The sequence below is a fragment of the Parasteatoda tepidariorum genome, chromosome 12 (assembly GCF_982258835.1).
Source record: "Parasteatoda tepidariorum strain Cologne lab strain chromosome 12, Ptep-v5.0, whole genome shotgun sequence".
Taxonomy (NCBI): Eukaryota; Metazoa; Arthropoda; class Arachnida; order Araneae; family Theridiidae; genus Parasteatoda; species Parasteatoda tepidariorum.
In genome coordinates, this window is record NC_141766.1 from 27,462,301 (window position 1) to 27,479,785 (window position 17,485).

Genomic DNA, 17,485 nt, shown 5'->3' on the forward strand with positions numbered 1-17,485 from the left:
TAAATATCGGATGACGATAAATATTTCATGAGCAACGTCATGTTGTGTTCTTGTCCTACTGAAACACTGCATATTTTGGGGTCACAGTAAAATAAACATTGTAATTGTTAATGTAACATTGTTTTTACCGAACAACAGTTAATTTCCTGCTATAAGTTACATTACAGTTTTGTAATAAATTGTTGTAAAATGGAATTTTTTTTATGAAATTGCCCCCGTTCACAATTGATGCGTTTTAAACTCTTCAAAAATATGTATTTTTAAATCTTCTTCACCATGTTTAAAGCAGGATTTTTTTATTGTCATATTATTAATTATTTTTATTTTTAATGACTCGCATTAGTTTTGCTCCAAAATGAAAAAGTTGTATTTTAAACTTTCATTATAGTTCATGTTATCATTTCATAGATATTTTTGCAGTATTTAAAAAAAAAAAATGTCTAGTCACAATTTTAGTATTTAAAATCAAATTCTTTTTCTCCGAGTTGTTTCAAAACAAATAACAATCTTGGCTCCAGATTCATCCAAAAAATATTGCATACAATAACATTATTTGATCAAAAATTTCATTCACTTCAAACATATACAAATTAGAAATAACAGCTGACATGCTTCAAGCTCTCAAAAACAGCCAGACGTGAATTCACGTCTGGCAAATCTTGAAAAGGGACGCCTGTTTTTAAGCGCTTGAAACATATCGACTGTTATTGTTAAATTGTGTGCATCTTTGACGAGGTATCTCAATGAAGAATCATGATAACTTGTAAGTATATTTAATAAACCAACAAAAACACATATAGATAATAAAATAACATGCTAGCAATTAGGTAACAGAAGATTAGTAATAATCATAAATTAATAAAGTCCTTATATACTCTCTGGATAGAGAGGCAGCGCCGCTGCTCCGTAACTAAAGACTGTCTTCTTTGATTTGTTAATAATGACGGAACATGACATCAGCTAACATCAGAGTAGTTTTTTTCCAATTTATTTTGTTTTATAACCGTCATTGAACAGCGGACCCAATTTTGGGTTTACGACTACTAATGTTCAACTCCTTAGCCTTGTAAATTTGAATCAATCCAGAAGACAAGGAAACTCTTGGATCAGTACCCCCAGAGGTTTGATTTGTTATGGGAACATGGAGTACTTTGTGACTTGACTGATTTAACTTGCATCAGCCACCATTTACTTCAGCCGGTGGGGATCGAACCCACGAATTCTTGGTATAATTAGTATATTTTTGAAGAGAACCAATTAGTATATTTTTAAAGCAAATGAAATTTTTAATTAATATATTACCACTTCCGCTTCTTGGGATTATTTATTTTATTAAAATCGCGTAATTTCTGTTCCTATTATTCTGTCCGATTATTAAAATCGCATAACTTCTGTTCCTATTATTCTGTCCGATTATTAAAATCGCGTAACTTCTGTTCCTACTATTCTGTCCGATTATTAAAATCGCATAACTTCTGTTCCTATTATTTTGTCCGATTACTAAAATCACATAACTTCTTTTACTATTATTCTGTCCGATTGCTAAAATCGCATAACTCCTGTTCCTATTATTCTGTCCGATTATTAAAATCGCGTAACTTCTGTTCCTATTATTCTGTCCGATTATTAAAATCGCGTAACTTCTGTCTTAAAATTTGTGACATTTCCAACTTAGATGAGCATTTAATCACATTGAATCAATTTTAAATAAAAATTAAACTCAAGAGAGGGAAAAAGAGCAATGAGATGGACCAGTAGCGGGGAGTAAAAAGAAAGTTATTGGGATTATTTATTTTATTAAAATCGCGTAACTTCTGTTCCTATTATTCCGTCCGATTATTAAAATCGCATAACTTCTGTTCCTGTTATTCTGTCCAATTATTAAAATCGCATAACTTCTGTTCCTATTATTCTGTCCGATTATTAAAATCGCATAACTTCTGTTCCTATTATTCTGTCCGATTATTAAAATCGCGTAACTTCGATTCCAATTATTCTGTCCGATTATTAAAATCGCATAACTTCTGTTCCTATTATTCTGCCCGATTATTAAACTCGCGTAACTTCTGTTCCTATTATTCTGTCCGATTACTAAAATCGCATAACTTCTGTTCCTATTATCCTGTCCGATTATTAAATTCGCATAACTTCTGTTCCTAATTATTCTGTCAGATTATTGAAATCGCGTAGCTTCTGTTCCTATTATTTTGTCAGATTATTAAAATCGCGTAACTTCTGTTCCTATTATTCTGTCCGATCATTAAAATCGCGTAACTTCTGTTCCTATTATTCTGTCCGATTATTAAAATCGCGTAACTTCTGTCCTAAAATTTGTGACATTTCCGACTTAGATGAGCATTTAATCACATTGAATCAATTTTAAATAAAAATTAAACTCAAGAGAGGGAAAAAGAGCAATGAGATGGACTAGTAGCGGGGAGTGAAAGGAACTCTATCACAAAAACTCCGAAAATTATTAATGGACCTTATAATTCAGTCCGACAGGGCAAGGAGCAAATCCTTTCCTTCTTCTTCTTAATAAGAATTATTCATAAAATGAAAGCGATTCTTGAAAGTCTGACACCTTGAACTCGAAAGTTTCACTTGAAATTCAAGCACCGCAATGCGTTTTAGATATAACCGTGAGACAAGATCCACTTTTTTTATTAAGTTTCTGGTTCATGAGGTCAACCTAAGTTTCGTCATTGTAATTCATATGAATTGTGTTTCGCTATTCAAAGTCTTGAACCTCAGCACCACCGCGTAAAAGCGGTTCGCTTTTTTCTAGTCATCATTTTCCCCTGACCCCCCTTGGGATGGTAATCATTTTGGAAACTTCTTCATACGTCTCTTTGCATTTTTCTTGAGGAGTTTTTGCTTATGATTACGCGTCAGGATTTTGTAAAACCGCTTTTAAAGATTATGTATTAGGATTATACGTGGGAAAGTTAAAGATAGTGCTGAGTGTCCCTCTATAAAGGTAAGCTCCCCTTTCATCAGTTTAAATGACAATTTTTAGCTACTTAAAGTTCCAGAGATCATTTTTTTCTTCTTTTTGTGATCTGTGATATGAAATATTTAAAATGTTAAGAAAAAAGAAAGGAAATAGCTTTCAGAATTTATTGAGCAAATCTAAGATTTATAGTCTTCGAAATGCTTCACAGTCAAAGTAAAATCATGAAGCTTTTTTATTCTGTAATGTATCATATTTCATCTGTGATGTATCATATTTCGTAGAACTGGGGATTCAGAAAAAATGCAATATGATTATTTATTCTTTAGATCTCTTAAGTTTTCTTTTTAACTTACCGAAGTAGTGGAAATTCTTCATTTTTTCAAGCAATGAAAATCGTGGTAAGACAACTGCTTGAACTAATTGGAATTTTTTTTACTGTTAGCTACCACAAATCGCTTTGGCATGTTTTCAAACGGAATTTTTATGTGAATGCGAGTTCTAGTATTTTCAAAATAAACGCTTAAATTCAAAAATTTTGTTGCCTCAAGGTAAAAAATTCCGGATCAAATATAATAATATTATAAATCTGAAAATAAATTATAAAATTTTATGGATCATACACACAGGGTGCCAGTACTTTTTATCGTAATTTGATCTGGAATTTTTCACATTGTAGTCCTTATCTACTTCAAAACAAGCACTCTTTCCCCCAGAAAAGACAGGTTTGACATTTTATGCGTTACAATCTTTTATTTATTCCTTGACATGGTTAGTAAACGTTTATGAATCTTTCTTTATTAAATCAGGGTTTTCTCAAGATCATCACCCTCAATAAATACTTTTTTTTCTCAAAGATGGAGGCATTGAGACCTAACACACCATTATGGTTTCAGCAAATTTTTTCGGTATTATGGTTCAACCTACCAATACTATGGTTCTAGGTTGAAATAGTTTTTCCTGATAGTGTGAAAATATACTCTTATATCGTCACCATAGCGGTAAAATTAAGAACAGGTCACATATTGTAATAAATAATAGGGAATTGTTAAGGAAAATTTGTATTAAAATATTTTTTTAAATTTATTTATGAGTTGAAAAACAAACATATTGTTTTAAACACTCATAACAAATTCAAATATTAATAAAGAGTTATGTTTCTTTTTTATACCACTATGGATGATAAATTTTTACACAAAACGTTTACTCAACATTCTCAATGACGTCAATGATTAATTATTTTTGCACGATTTGAGGAAATTGAAGGCTATATGAAAACTCTTAATAGATTGCAAATAATGGGTTGTCTGTATAATTTCTTTATCGATTACAGTATCGGTGTTTATGGCAAAAGAAGTAAAGTTGAATTTTATACATTGAAAAACAAAATAAATGTCAACCAATCATTCTTACGTTTTAATACCATATTATTATTGATGAATTTTATATTACGTGATGTTTTATTTAAATTGTTATTAGCATGATCTTGGAAGAGTTAAAACTCAAAATTATATTTAATTTGTTTGTTTTTTAAACCCGATTCTATTGGATTTTTTTTTATAGTTATCAACAAGGGTTTGCATAAATTCTTAAGTTTCTTGGAACCAGTACCAATTTTTAAAAGCAAACAGCCAGAAAATATTTAGACTTTTTTTTTTCTTAGTGAACATAAAAATTTAAATAAAATATTGGACACAAGCTAATAGTTTTTGGGAGCAATAGCAACCGAACCCTCGGGATTTTTATACAAATTGATAAGTCATTTTTATTTTCCATTTTTATGCTTGGCATTTTATATTTAATATAGAAATCAACTGTTAAATTGATAGTTATTATTGAAATCTTTAATAATAGTCTAAAACTATTATTGGATTTAATAGTATAATAATTTTTTTTCGTTCTTTGCCTCAGAAGATGCCGGAAGTGCTGCTCATTTAACGTTACCCATTTGTCACCCGCGAACCTTAGTCACAGAGGGAAGCAACACTACCCACTCCACACTGCCACAGATACTAGCTCATAGAGTGGGCCACATTCACACACACACAGATACATCCATGACCTGTGCGGGATTCGAACCCTCAACCAGTGCTTCGCAATCAGGCACGCTAGCCTCTCGGCTACCTGATCGGCATATAATATAAATATAAATAAGCCACTATGGCACAGTGGATTAGGCACTAAGCTGAGCTGCCATTGTAAATGACCGGAGTTACATCTCCTGGTGTAGCTTGAAGCCGACCTAGTTTTAGATTAATGGGTACTAGTCTGTTTGGGAAATAAAGGTGGCCGGTGTATAATACTGACCTCATTTCCACTATGATGTAATTGGTCGCAAAATTTTCGAACTTAATTTTCATTTTTACTTCTTCTTATAAAATAAATTTATTATTAATTTTTCCAAAATCATGACATCAATTGAATAACTTATTAAAAGACTGCATTTTTAATTTTTTTGAATAATCATGGCTATCATAAAATATTTTGAATGTTAAAACTTATGTTTAAAATTTAATTTTCAAAAGTTTTTTTTTAAAGTTGAGATAGTAATTAAAACGGGAAATTATTCACTACCTACTTAATCATGTCATTCATAAATCCTAATACTTGTTTAATTTTGCTCTTTTTTTATAATTTGTTATTTTCTGATGATAATAAAATAATACTGATGTATAAAAAATAATATTTAATTTGCCGTAACTGATAAACCTGAATATTTTTAGCATACACATTTTATTTATATTATATATCTTTGTTTACTCTAAAACCACTTTTTTATATTTTGTTTTATTTTAGAAACTTAAATCATCTGAAATTTTTTCTCAATTAGTGTAACCACTAAAAATTACGTGTGAACATTGTATCACATTCAAATGATCTATTTCGTGAGCAGTTATATTGGTTCAAAGTTCAAGTAGATCTTTGCGAAGGCACTACCAAATATTTGTGAATGTATACTAACTATTTTTTAGCATACACATTTTATTTATATTATATTTCTTGGTTTTTTCCTCGAAACCGTAGCTACATATGTGGATTTATTTTAGGAAACTAATATCATCTGAAATTTTTCAGCAATTAGTGTAACCACTGAAAATTACGTGTCTACATTGTGTCACATTCAAATGATGAATTTCGTGAACAGTTACACATTACATTGGTTCAAAGTTTAGGTAGATCGTTGTGGAGGCACTGTTAATGCCTTCTTAATCAGTGCGATTATTTCTTATCTGTGCTCAAGAATTTAATTCTGTACTTAACTTGCAAACAAAGCCTGATGACCATGTCTTTTCTTCTAGGAATCAATGGGTTAGTAACAGGACTGTGATTGTCAAGTAGCTGTGTAACAAAATGACAACGAGTCACGATTTGTATCAGGAACTAGAGCTTTATCTTCAGAAAGCACAAGTAAGTGTTCTTCTTTTTTCTGTTTTTTAATTAGTAAAGGACTCCAATTATTTATATTTTGAGAAAAAATTAAATAATTAAAATTAATGATTAATTATTTTATTTATCAATTAATTCTTTCCATCTATTAGCGGTTACTAAATGACTGCGTAGAGTTAATATTTAAATTATCGTTTGAACTGTTTATTTTTACACGTATACCCTTCACTGAGAAAAAAAATATTGTTAAAACTCTCAGGATATGGTAAAATTTACCGTGCATCTGGCTCTATGGGAACACCACAAGGCTCGTTAATTTTTACCGAAGCGCTTTGGTAACATTAACATTAAAATATAGCTTTTAATAATATGTAATAAAATTTGGTAAATGTGGTATAGTTTGGTAATTTTATCATGACATGATATATTCGAACGTAGTATAAAAAGCCTTTATTCGGTTATAGAACATAGTATGAAAACCCTTTATTCGGTTATAGAACATAGAATAAAAACCCTTTATTCGGTAAAAGAACATAGTATAAAAATCCTTTATTCGGTTATATTTACTTTTAAGTTTTTTTTCTTCTTTTACTATATGTATAGTAATAAGAACTATAATTTTGAAAACTAGAATTCCCCGTGAAAGTTTGTTAAAATCTACCAGAATATGGTAAAATTTACCATTTTCTGGCTCTATGAGAACACCGAAAAGAGCGGTAATTTTTACCGAGGCGCTTTGGTAATGACTTTTGGTAAAATTAACAATAAAATATGGTTTTATTACCAGTAGTAAATGAGGTAAAATTTGGTAATTGTATCATGACGCCTTAGAGCATGGCATTGAAACCATTTATTCGCTTAAGTTTGCTTTTCAGTTTTATATCTTTACTACATGTGTGGTAATAAGAACTATAATTTTGAAAGCCATAATTTCCGGTAAACCGTGATTATACGAACGAAAAAATTGCCAAATGAATGGTATAATCTTGTAATTAAATGGTTTGAATGGTTTAACTTAATTATGATTTTATCACAAGATTTTATGTATTTTAATATTTTTAAAAGATCACCTAGATATTTTAAACTTTCCTATAATTACGTAAACTATTATTATTTTCTTTAAATTAAAACTTTAAAAAAAATTTTGTTAGAAAATTAATAGAATTAAGAATGAGAATTCTTTGAGTAACATTAATATTAATGGCTTATTAAAAAAATATCTTTAATCATATATTTATTTGTCCTTTCTTTTTTCATTCCTTTTAAGAGAATTTTACTTTCACGTTCTTTGGCGAAATCAGTTTTTGAAAAACAGAAATAATTATATAAAAATTGAAAGTTATTCAAAAACATTAAGTATTATTAAATTTATTTTGAGAAAGTTTATAAAATATGAATATACCCAACAAGCACACGACTTTAGGGCTAGTGAAGGGACAATGTCGGCTCACCTAAAGTGCCATTACGGCGGGCTTTTCATTGCCGTATCGGTTCCGTTAATAAAGTGAAATCTGGGCCAGAATGAGGGCCAGTGCATGGCATTTCAGGCAAAGCGACGGCAATCGTTAAAGGACCGGAACTAGTTTGTTGCCTCTGGATTACTTTGCCATTTTTGCCTGTTAAATACCTGAAAAAAAAATTTTTTCACAGAATAAAGAGAAAATTGCCGTAAAGGCTTTTATTGTACCTTTATGATGTCTTTTTTGCCTTTTTATCAAAAGCTGAATATGTTCACTGGCACACGTCGTTGCCTCACTTGCCGTTAAGGCACCTTAACTGTTGGCTGATTAGAAAACGTCTATGCCGTTTTCGCCCGTATCGCACCTTTATTTCAGGTGCTTAGGCGAACTTCTTTGCCTTATTTGCCGGCGCACCACCCTTAACTCACCTCAAACTCAGTTTAATAGAATGTTTTAATGCCGTCCTTGCCGGTATCACACCTTTATATCAGATGTTTAGGCGAACTTCTTTGCCTTATTTGCTGATATACCACCCTTAACTCACCTCACACTTGGTTCAATAGAAAACTTTAATGCCATCCTTGCCGGTATCACACCTTTATGTTAGGTGTATCGGCAATTTTTTTTTTTTTGTCACTTACTTATTTATTAGAGTTCTCCTTAAATTTCAAAGACTTTTTACTGCATGTTGTTGATAACAATTCTTATTTAAGGAACATAAATTGTTTTCTCTTACTCTGCTGATATCAGCTATAGTAATTTATTGCATTTTAACTTTTTATATTGTAATAAAGCAATAACTGCAATTACATGCAAAAAACTTATGCTAATATAAAAAGCAAAATGTTGGAAAAAATTGCTTAATTTATGGTAAATTATCATCCAATGAATCTTCTTACATAATATAATAGATTTCTTTTTTATTTCATTTTAATCAATTTTAAATGCAATAAGTTAAAAGTAGAATCATATAAAATCATTGTGTGTTTAATTGAGTGTTCACATTTTTTTACACATTATGAGGTAAAATTAAATAAAAATTTTATTCTAAGATAAAAACATATTGCGACTTAATGTATAAGTTATTTAAGTTATGAAAAAAAATTAAAATAATTATATATATTAATGTATAAGTTATTTAAGTTATAAAAAAAATGAAAATAATTATATATATTAAACCTACAATTAGCTTTTTTTGATAGAAACAAAGCCACAACCCAGTCATTATTTTTGTTTTCAATATTATTCATATTTAATATTGGATAACTTTCTTTCAATATTATTCATATTCAATATTAGATAAATAAGACACATTATAAATATTTTTAAAAATATATATATACTGGGCACCTGTAAATAACACATCAGTTTCTGTGATTTTAAATAAATAAAGCTGGAATTTTAATAAAAATAAAATGCATAAAATTTAAAATAAAACATAACCTTAAGAAAAGAATATTATTTTATTTCAATATAACAAATCAAAATACAAACAAGTACATAACTGTACAATAACTTCTTTATAAGCATTCTCCTTCACAATGAATCTAGTTTTCCTGCAAAAAAGTAACCAATTTATTTTACAACAGATTTATTAAATAATACGTACAGAAACAAAATATCTAATTAATTTTTGACGAATTTTAATTCTGGGTTAAGTTATAATATCAATTAATTCTAACTATTCAAAATACTTTTATTGATCCCAGGGAAATATTCGAAGAAAAATTCTATTCAATAATTTTCAAAAATTTTGTTTTTCTCTTATAAATATAGTACGCTATAGAATTTAATAAAGTTGCTCAAACCACCTGTTTTTTTTTATTACTTACAAGCGAGCATTGATTGTCACAAAAATAAATTTAAGCTGATTGTAACAAAAGGTAATAATAGCACAAAATGAATATTCCAGCTCGTAATTAAAAAAAAAATGTGTAAAATAGCGGATTCATTTGGATGGAAAAAAATTGCAGCATCAAATATTAAAAGAACTATGAATAATATCCCATGAATTAACGAAACAACCTGGATAAAACTTCTCTTTACAGTATTATGAAACAATTAATTAGTTTATATATAGAGAGAACAATGATTGACTTTAAAAAAGTTAAAAGTGGTGACCAAACTTCATTACTTTAAACTCATCTGTTATAAACTGTTAACTTTTAAAATGCTTCCATAAGTTAGAAGACTAATTGAAGCGGTACATATCGCTTAACAATGCTTATATATTGCATTTTGTAACTACTGATCAATCTATTTAATAATTGAACATAAAAATGCATTTTAAATAAAGAATTTGATAGCAAAGCTTTAATATTTTTTAATTTAGAAAGAATACATTCTCACCAAAATAGTTTGTAGCTATTAATATGTGATGTAATGTTAATATTTAAACAAAATTTAACTTTTTTACGATTAAGAACTATGAACGAATTTTTTACTTTAAATTAATATGTGAAAATACTTTAAGTTTATATAAAATTAAATTATTTAATTAAAAGAAATTTTAACCTCAAGGAAATAAACAAACTAAAGGTTTTTAAAAATGCAAAAAATAATAATGTAAAATTTTTTAAAATAGTACGTTTAAAATCTGAAAATATGTTATTTGATTAAAATTTCTAACAATTAAAAGAATATATGATCGTTCAAAATTATACTCCATTAAGTATTAATTACTTAAAAATGATATACCAATTATTATAGAAGAAGTTATTAAGATATGCGATAAAGAGGAATGATTTTCTGAATTTGTAATGAATTTACAAACTAACTAAAGAATATAAATTTTATGCCATCAAGATAGGTTGGTTTAAACTAAACGGTTTTTTAAAATATTTAAATTTTTTTTATACATAAAAAATTTTAATTTGAAGAGAACCAGTTGAAAAAAAAAGTTTAAAACCAGTGAAATATATATATATACGTATATATATTAAACATCATAACAGTACATAGCACTTAATAACAGCTATGCAATAATTTTAAGATTTATTTTATAATAAATTTTTACTTTTAAATTTTTAATATTTAAAAATTATGAAAAAAAAATTTACTTTAAGATGACATGTAAGCTATGATAAAATCAAATCATTTGACTAAAAAAGAAATTTCTCTCAACAAATACAAGTAATTCTAGTATAGGCATAATTTTTAAAAAAACGAGCTGAAACTTTTTTAAAAAAGTAATAAATTTAGGCGGCTAAAAAGCTAAGAGTTTAGGAAAGTACTTTTGAAAATCAAGAACAGGTATTTTGATTAAAAAATTTAGATTTAAAAAAAAATATTTCCTTATAAAACTTTTCCTTTAAAATCATAAAAAATTATTTATTGATAATCTGAAAATATTTTAATACAAATTACAGTCGAAGAAATTATTAAAATTGCAGTTCTACATATAGAATATAAAGTAGATTTTCTAATTTTGCTATGAACTTGTAAAATAGATTCCACAAATTATAGAATATAAAATCGGTGCTACTGAGTTAAAATGTAGTTTTATCATGTTCTTACCTTTTCTGTTGATTCTCGTTCATTCTAATTCTAGAACTCAACCATTCTATTTCATTCACATTCTCAGAATTTCTGGACTTTTCATGAAAGAAAGAAAAATAATTAGAATATGAGCGTGGAAAAAACTGTTATAAATCAACAAAATAAAAACATTAAATTAAAAAAAAAAACTGCTTAGAACTCATTTCTAGACAATAAGTTTATGTTTACCAGCTATCTTGTACATGCACAATGCTTATCGGAAATTATTACTAACTACTGAAGGTATTTCTTTATAATATAATTACCATTGGCAAATACTATAGAATATAGTTCAAAATTGAAATGCGAAATTTAGATTATTTTTTTTAGAATTAGGTAAAATTAGATAAGTTATGATAAAATTAAATCATTTGACGAAAAAAATGTTTCCCACCTCAAAAAAAATTCTAGTATATTTAAAATTTTCAATTTTAGTCTAGCATGTGTATGGTATGTTTGTTAGTCTAGTATGTGGTCAACACTTACAAAAGTCAAAAATAAACTTGAAAATTTTTTAGGAAAGTACTTTTGCTAATCAGAAATAAGTATTTTGATTAAAAAATGTTAAGGATTCAAAAAAATATTTTCTTTAAAATTATAAACAATTATTTACTAATAATCATAAAGTATTTCAATAATTCAATAATACTAAGTTAAAATGTAGTTTTAACATGTTCTTACCTTCTTTTCTGTTGACTGCCATTTTCAGTCCCTCCAGACTTTTCATGAAAGAAAAAGAAAACAATAAGAATATAACCATAGAAAAAACAGCAAAAAATCAACAAAGTAAGAACAATGAATTGAGAAAAAAAAAACTGCTTCTAACTATTTACAATACAATATATCTGACAATAAGTTTAATGTTTACCATCTATTTTTAATATGCTCAATGCTTATCGTAAACTAGTATTAACTACTGATGATCTTGCCTTTAAAATAATTACACTAGGCAAATGCTATAAAATATAGTTCAGAATTGAAAGGGTAAATTTAGAGGACAAGTTTATATCTAAAATAAAAAATCGAATTTAAAGTCCTAACTTATTATGCATCTTTTTCAAAAATGGGGTAAAATGTGTGTTTAGATAAATTCTGCCTAATATTTATAATAAAATTACATTATCAAATCAATCAAATATTATAAATGACAATCATTAAGAAAATAGTAATTTATAGTTCTTTTATAACATGACGTAGTATTAAAGTGAAAAATTTTCTTTTTTAAATTTTGTTCTCTAATTCAAATTTAGAAAAGGAATAAGATATGAAAGGGAAAAAAATCTGGCATAACAGACATAGAAGTCTATTCAAATTATAGATACTAAAATAGTCCAATATATTACTTTTGTCCGGGTTACCCTTAATTTTAGAAATAAAATTCCTTGCCTCTTCCATTATAATTTCAAAAAATATTTAGATTAATTTTTTGCACTACATAGTAATCATCAGAAATATATATATATATTCAACAGTCAATTAAAATCACTTTTTTTTACGGAAAATATGTCAAGCATAATGCTTTTTTAAAAATAAAATTTCAATAGGTGAAAGTTCAACAGGAAGAGATTTAAAATAAACAACCCTATAAATCTTAAGATAGAGAATGAATTAAGAAAAAGATAAATAGTAAAATTTGCACAAGAACTGGAAAAAGAGCTAGAAACAGAAAACTTAATTCTATGAAGAAAGAAAAAATATTATGCTGCAAATATTTCTATACTTAAAAAGGACTTTGAATTTATTTCTACAAAAAATATTCTTATTTTAAATAATTTTAAAAAATGCAAATATGTTGCAGTAGATTTCTTTTATGGGATAATAAAGTATATGTTTATCTTAATTACTTTTAACCTCATTGGCTACATAGTGTTAACGTGAATTTTAGAGTGAATTATATTTCACGTTTATTGCAAGATTTTTTTCATGTTTTGGCCGAAAATTACATCGTTCCTGACAGTTCCAGCATTTCTGTTTACTTAAAATCAAATTTCCTGTCCGTTTTGTACACAAAGATATGGGCCAAAACAATTTTTTTTACCATTCATTATAAATGTAACGTTCGTTATAAATATAAAGTTTTTCAAAAATATGAAAAAAATTTTAAAAGACATTTTAAGAAAATGCTTTTGCAGATTAAATTATGCGTTATTTATTTAAAAAATTTAAAAATGTTTTAAAAAACATACTTCAATAACAGTAAAGTTATTTCCTAATATTATTAAAAATTTAATCCTAAATTTTACCCTTAATATAAAGATTTGAGATGTTCTTACCTTTTATCTTGACCTTTCTTCCAAAAGATTTTTTCTTCCAAAAGATTTTTCTTACAGTATTTCCATCCGTGCAAAAAAAAAATTAAATAAATAACATTAATAAAAAGCAATTACAAAGCAACAAAAGCAAACTTAGAAAGAGTTTTCCCAGTTAATTTATTCTGAAAAATTAAGAGCTGAAAGCAAGTGTGAGACGAGTTTTAGATTGTTAAACGTTTCTAATTTAAAAAACTCTTATCAAAAAATTATTAAATTTAAATTATACGATAAACTAATAAAAAATTAGAAAATGTTAATACCATTTCTTTTTTTTTTTTTTTTTTTTTTAGTGGTCGGAAACATATTTGAAGAAAACCCTTTAGGTCTGATCAGAAGTTTTATTTGAAACAAAAGGTGAAACGCGCTGTCAATACATGGTCCTGGCAAAAAATGACTACCGATTTTTTTAATAAATTAAATAAGGTAATTAAACTAAGTAAGTAAATTAATTTAAATAATTATTAAATTAAATAAGGTAATTAAACTAAGTAAGTAAATTAATTTAAATAATTATTAAATTAAAAACTTTTTAAAAAAATAAAGAAGCATTTGATTTAAATAGCTATAGAAAATCATTTTTCTATTGTTAGGATTAATGGAACTTATAATTCATTTTAAAACTAAAATGGTAACTTACACTATATTGGTTTTTAAGGGAAGAAAATAAAACAAGGATTTAAGGGAAACAATTACGCGGATAGGTGATCGGAAACGGGGGAATATAACGATTAAAAAATATAATTACTAAAAACTAAATAAAGAAAATAAAAACAAATTATTTGTGAAAAATTAATAAATAATAGTGTACTGGAAATATAACATGAGCTAAAGAATAAAAGTTTACTTACTTGTCCTTCTTAGGCTGTTGAGTATCGCATTCCTGCAATAAAACAGAAAGGAGACCTCTTTTGAAGTTGACCATTTCCATTATTTATCCCCTTTTTTTTCCAAATTTTTTGGCGACCATTGAATCTTTTGGCGTCTGGGGTAAGTGGACCACCTGGTTGAAGAGATTATTTCTTAGAATCGGGGAAGGGGGTTTAAAGTGCTTAGCGTTCGCTTTCCCCTCTCTTTTTCCCTTAACTTGAAGGATTGGAAACAAGGTCACTTAAATGATTCTTTTTAAAAATACGTGTCCTGTGATTTCAGACAGTAAGATGTCCTCAAATTAAGATCAATATTTATTTTTAAATTATTAAAAACAATTTCTGGTGATATAAAGGAAAAATAAATTAAATAACAAAAACATTTAGTTAATTACCAACGATAAATGAACTCTCGAAATTAAATAATTGCATTATGTCAAAACTTATTTGTATGCTTTTTTTTTTCAGAAAAACTTTTATACTTCTACACTTGGAAATAATGCTTACATGAATGTTTTGACTTCCTGTGCAGAAAAATAAAATCCTGTTTCTCTATAAGATTAATATGTATTATTAATAAATATTATTAACTCTTTCTGTTAAGGAATTGTTCCATGCGAAAATTAAAAAAAGAAAAACAGGGAGTCTCTGACTCCCCCCGTTTCCGATCACCTATCCGCGTAATTGTTTCCCTTAAATCCTTGTTTTATTTTCTTCCCTTAAAAACCAATATTTTAAACTGAAACGCTGAATATTTTGCTTTTAAAATGTACAAGTGAAGTAGCGTTATGTAAGAATGTTTTGTTAAAATGCTAATCGTAACGACTTCGAGGACTACCTCAACTTGAAAATTATCATCTGCACTTTAAAGAAGATTTGACCTAAGGAATACAGATTGTGTATTACAATAATAAAACAAGAAAAATTGCTGAGAAATTATTTTATTTGTTGACGAGAATTTTAACAGTTTAAACTGAGAATACTTTTTATTGTTAGGTTTATTTATTTTTAAAAAAGTCAATTTAACTGTTAAGATTTATATCCTGCAACATGCAAATCCCTCTCTCTCTCTTTCGCTACTCTTAATTCACAATTCAGTCCGAGCTTACAAAATTAAAAAAAAGACAAAGATCTCCTGACGAAAAAATAAATTTTCTGCAAAAATGAATAAACAGTCAATATTTAAAATATACCTGAAAAAAATCACGAATGAACACTTAAATTAGAAATGACTTTCAAATAAATTGGAATTCGAAAGAAAATTCGTTTTAGGTTTACATATAAAAATGATTTTTTAGCTCATCGAATTTTAACTGCATAATTACATTTAAGTGGAAAATACGAAGAAAACAATTCGGTAAAATTACGGAACTGTATTGACATTTCTGGTTTAAAAAAAAAAAAAAAAATTAACTTGGGTAATAAAATTAAAATATATCCTGCATTTAAACCATTTATTTGATAAATTTTCTATTCAAATTGTAAGGGTTTAACAGAAATTCTGGTTTTCACAAATATAGTTCTTATTACCACACATTTAGTAGAAAATACAAAACAGAACAGTTAATTTTATTGAATAAAGGCTTATAAGAAGAAAATGCTCTTAGCTAACATGATTATTTACCAAAATTTAACAAACATTATAAAATTTCATCTTATTGTCAACCTAAAACATTACCCAAACACTTTGGTAAAAATTATCGAGTTTTTTGGTGTTTCCATAGAGCTAGAATTATGGTAAACTTAGCAATATTTTGGTAGTTTTGATCATACATTTTCTCATCTTACAGATCATCCATATATAGTATTTTTTTTACAAGTATAAGAGTTAATAATACTTATTATCGAATGTTAAATTTTCTCTGTATTTCTTTCTATAAACCATAGTAATTTCAAATTTTAAAATCTTGTTGTTTTTGCTCAGAAAAACAAAATTTCATTTCTGTAGAGGAATTTTTGTGTCCAGCAGAGCGGCTCATACGATATTTTTTATCACTGAGTGTAGGAGTTAATAATTCTCAAACAAATTATCGATCATACATTTTCTTCATTCCATCGTAATCCCTGTACACTTCTCTACAGTCCATTGTAATTTGATTTTTCTAAATCTTGCAGTTTTTGCTCTACAAATAAAATACAGATAATAAAACGTAGATTGAAGTTATCAATGGCGCATACGGCAATAATTTAACTCCGTTGGCTACGCCCTAACGAATTTTTAATTTAGAAAGAAACGCATGGTATTGTAACGTATTATTATTTCTCTACTCAAAGAATTAAGGAGTTTTCCTCCCTAAACATTGCCCGTTCATAAATTTTTCTGTATTGGTTCAAAATTAAATGAAAACAGAGTACATTAATTATTTTTTCCTTCTGAACTTTTTTGCTAATTTAAGAAATGAAATACGGTTAGAAGTTTCTGAGTTAACTCATAAATATTAAGACAGTAAAAAATTTAAATGCATGAATTTCAAAAGATCTAATTTTAAATGCATTTGTGTCCAGATGAGAGAAGAATTGAATTTTAATAATTTATGAAGATGCGAAATAAGAAGATTTAACAATTTAGTTACCGTTAATTTTTCTTTTACAGTTTTCTTTTTATATTTTAGCTTTCTTCATTATTGCACGAACCACGAAATATAGTTAATTAAGTAAGTTACCGATTTATTATATCAATTGTTAGAATTATGACAGGTTGTAACTGATTTCTCGCTTTATAATATTTTAATGTTAATTTTAATTTGAATAATGTTAATTTTAAAACACATGAATGAGAATGAATTTGATTTATTTGAATCATTTACAAGCTCTGGACTGTTCAGATACAAGGAGTTTAAAAATCCAAAAAAGTGCAAAGAATTATGATGCTTTGTTGTACTTATAAAGCATAAAAAGCGAGACCCTCTCCATTTTTAACAAGTTATATTACTAATCAAATAAGACCTTGATATTAAATCAAAAAATATT

At 27.1% G+C, this 17,485-nt stretch overlaps 1 protein-coding gene and 2 long non-coding RNA genes across 3 annotated transcripts in view; 2 read left to right on the forward strand and 1 right to left on the reverse strand.

Annotated features, from left to right (window-relative positions):
- The window catches only part of LOC107453411 (RhoGTPase activating protein), a 348,661-nt gene that overhangs the window by 128,800 nt on the left and 202,376 nt on the right, over window positions 1-17,485 (forward strand). The window contains 1 exon segment of the mRNA XM_087156179.1: window positions 6,253-6,361. Within this exon segment, the coding sequence (XP_087012305.1) occupies window positions 6,305-6,361 (57 nt within the window). The 5' untranslated portion in view covers window positions 6,253-6,304.
- LOC147800989 (uncharacterized) lies at window positions 9,245-13,750 on the reverse strand. The gene is made up of 4 exons (XR_015430909.1): window positions 13,611-13,750; window positions 12,019-12,056; window positions 11,317-11,393; window positions 9,245-9,356 (listed from the first exon to the last, which is right to left on the reverse strand). It is a non-coding gene; the product is annotated as an uncharacterized LOC147800989 (long non-coding RNA).
- LOC147800990 (uncharacterized) lies at window positions 13,978-14,424 on the forward strand. Its single transcript, XR_015430911.1, has 2 exons — window positions 13,978-14,072; window positions 14,125-14,424. It is a non-coding gene; the product is annotated as an uncharacterized LOC147800990 (long non-coding RNA).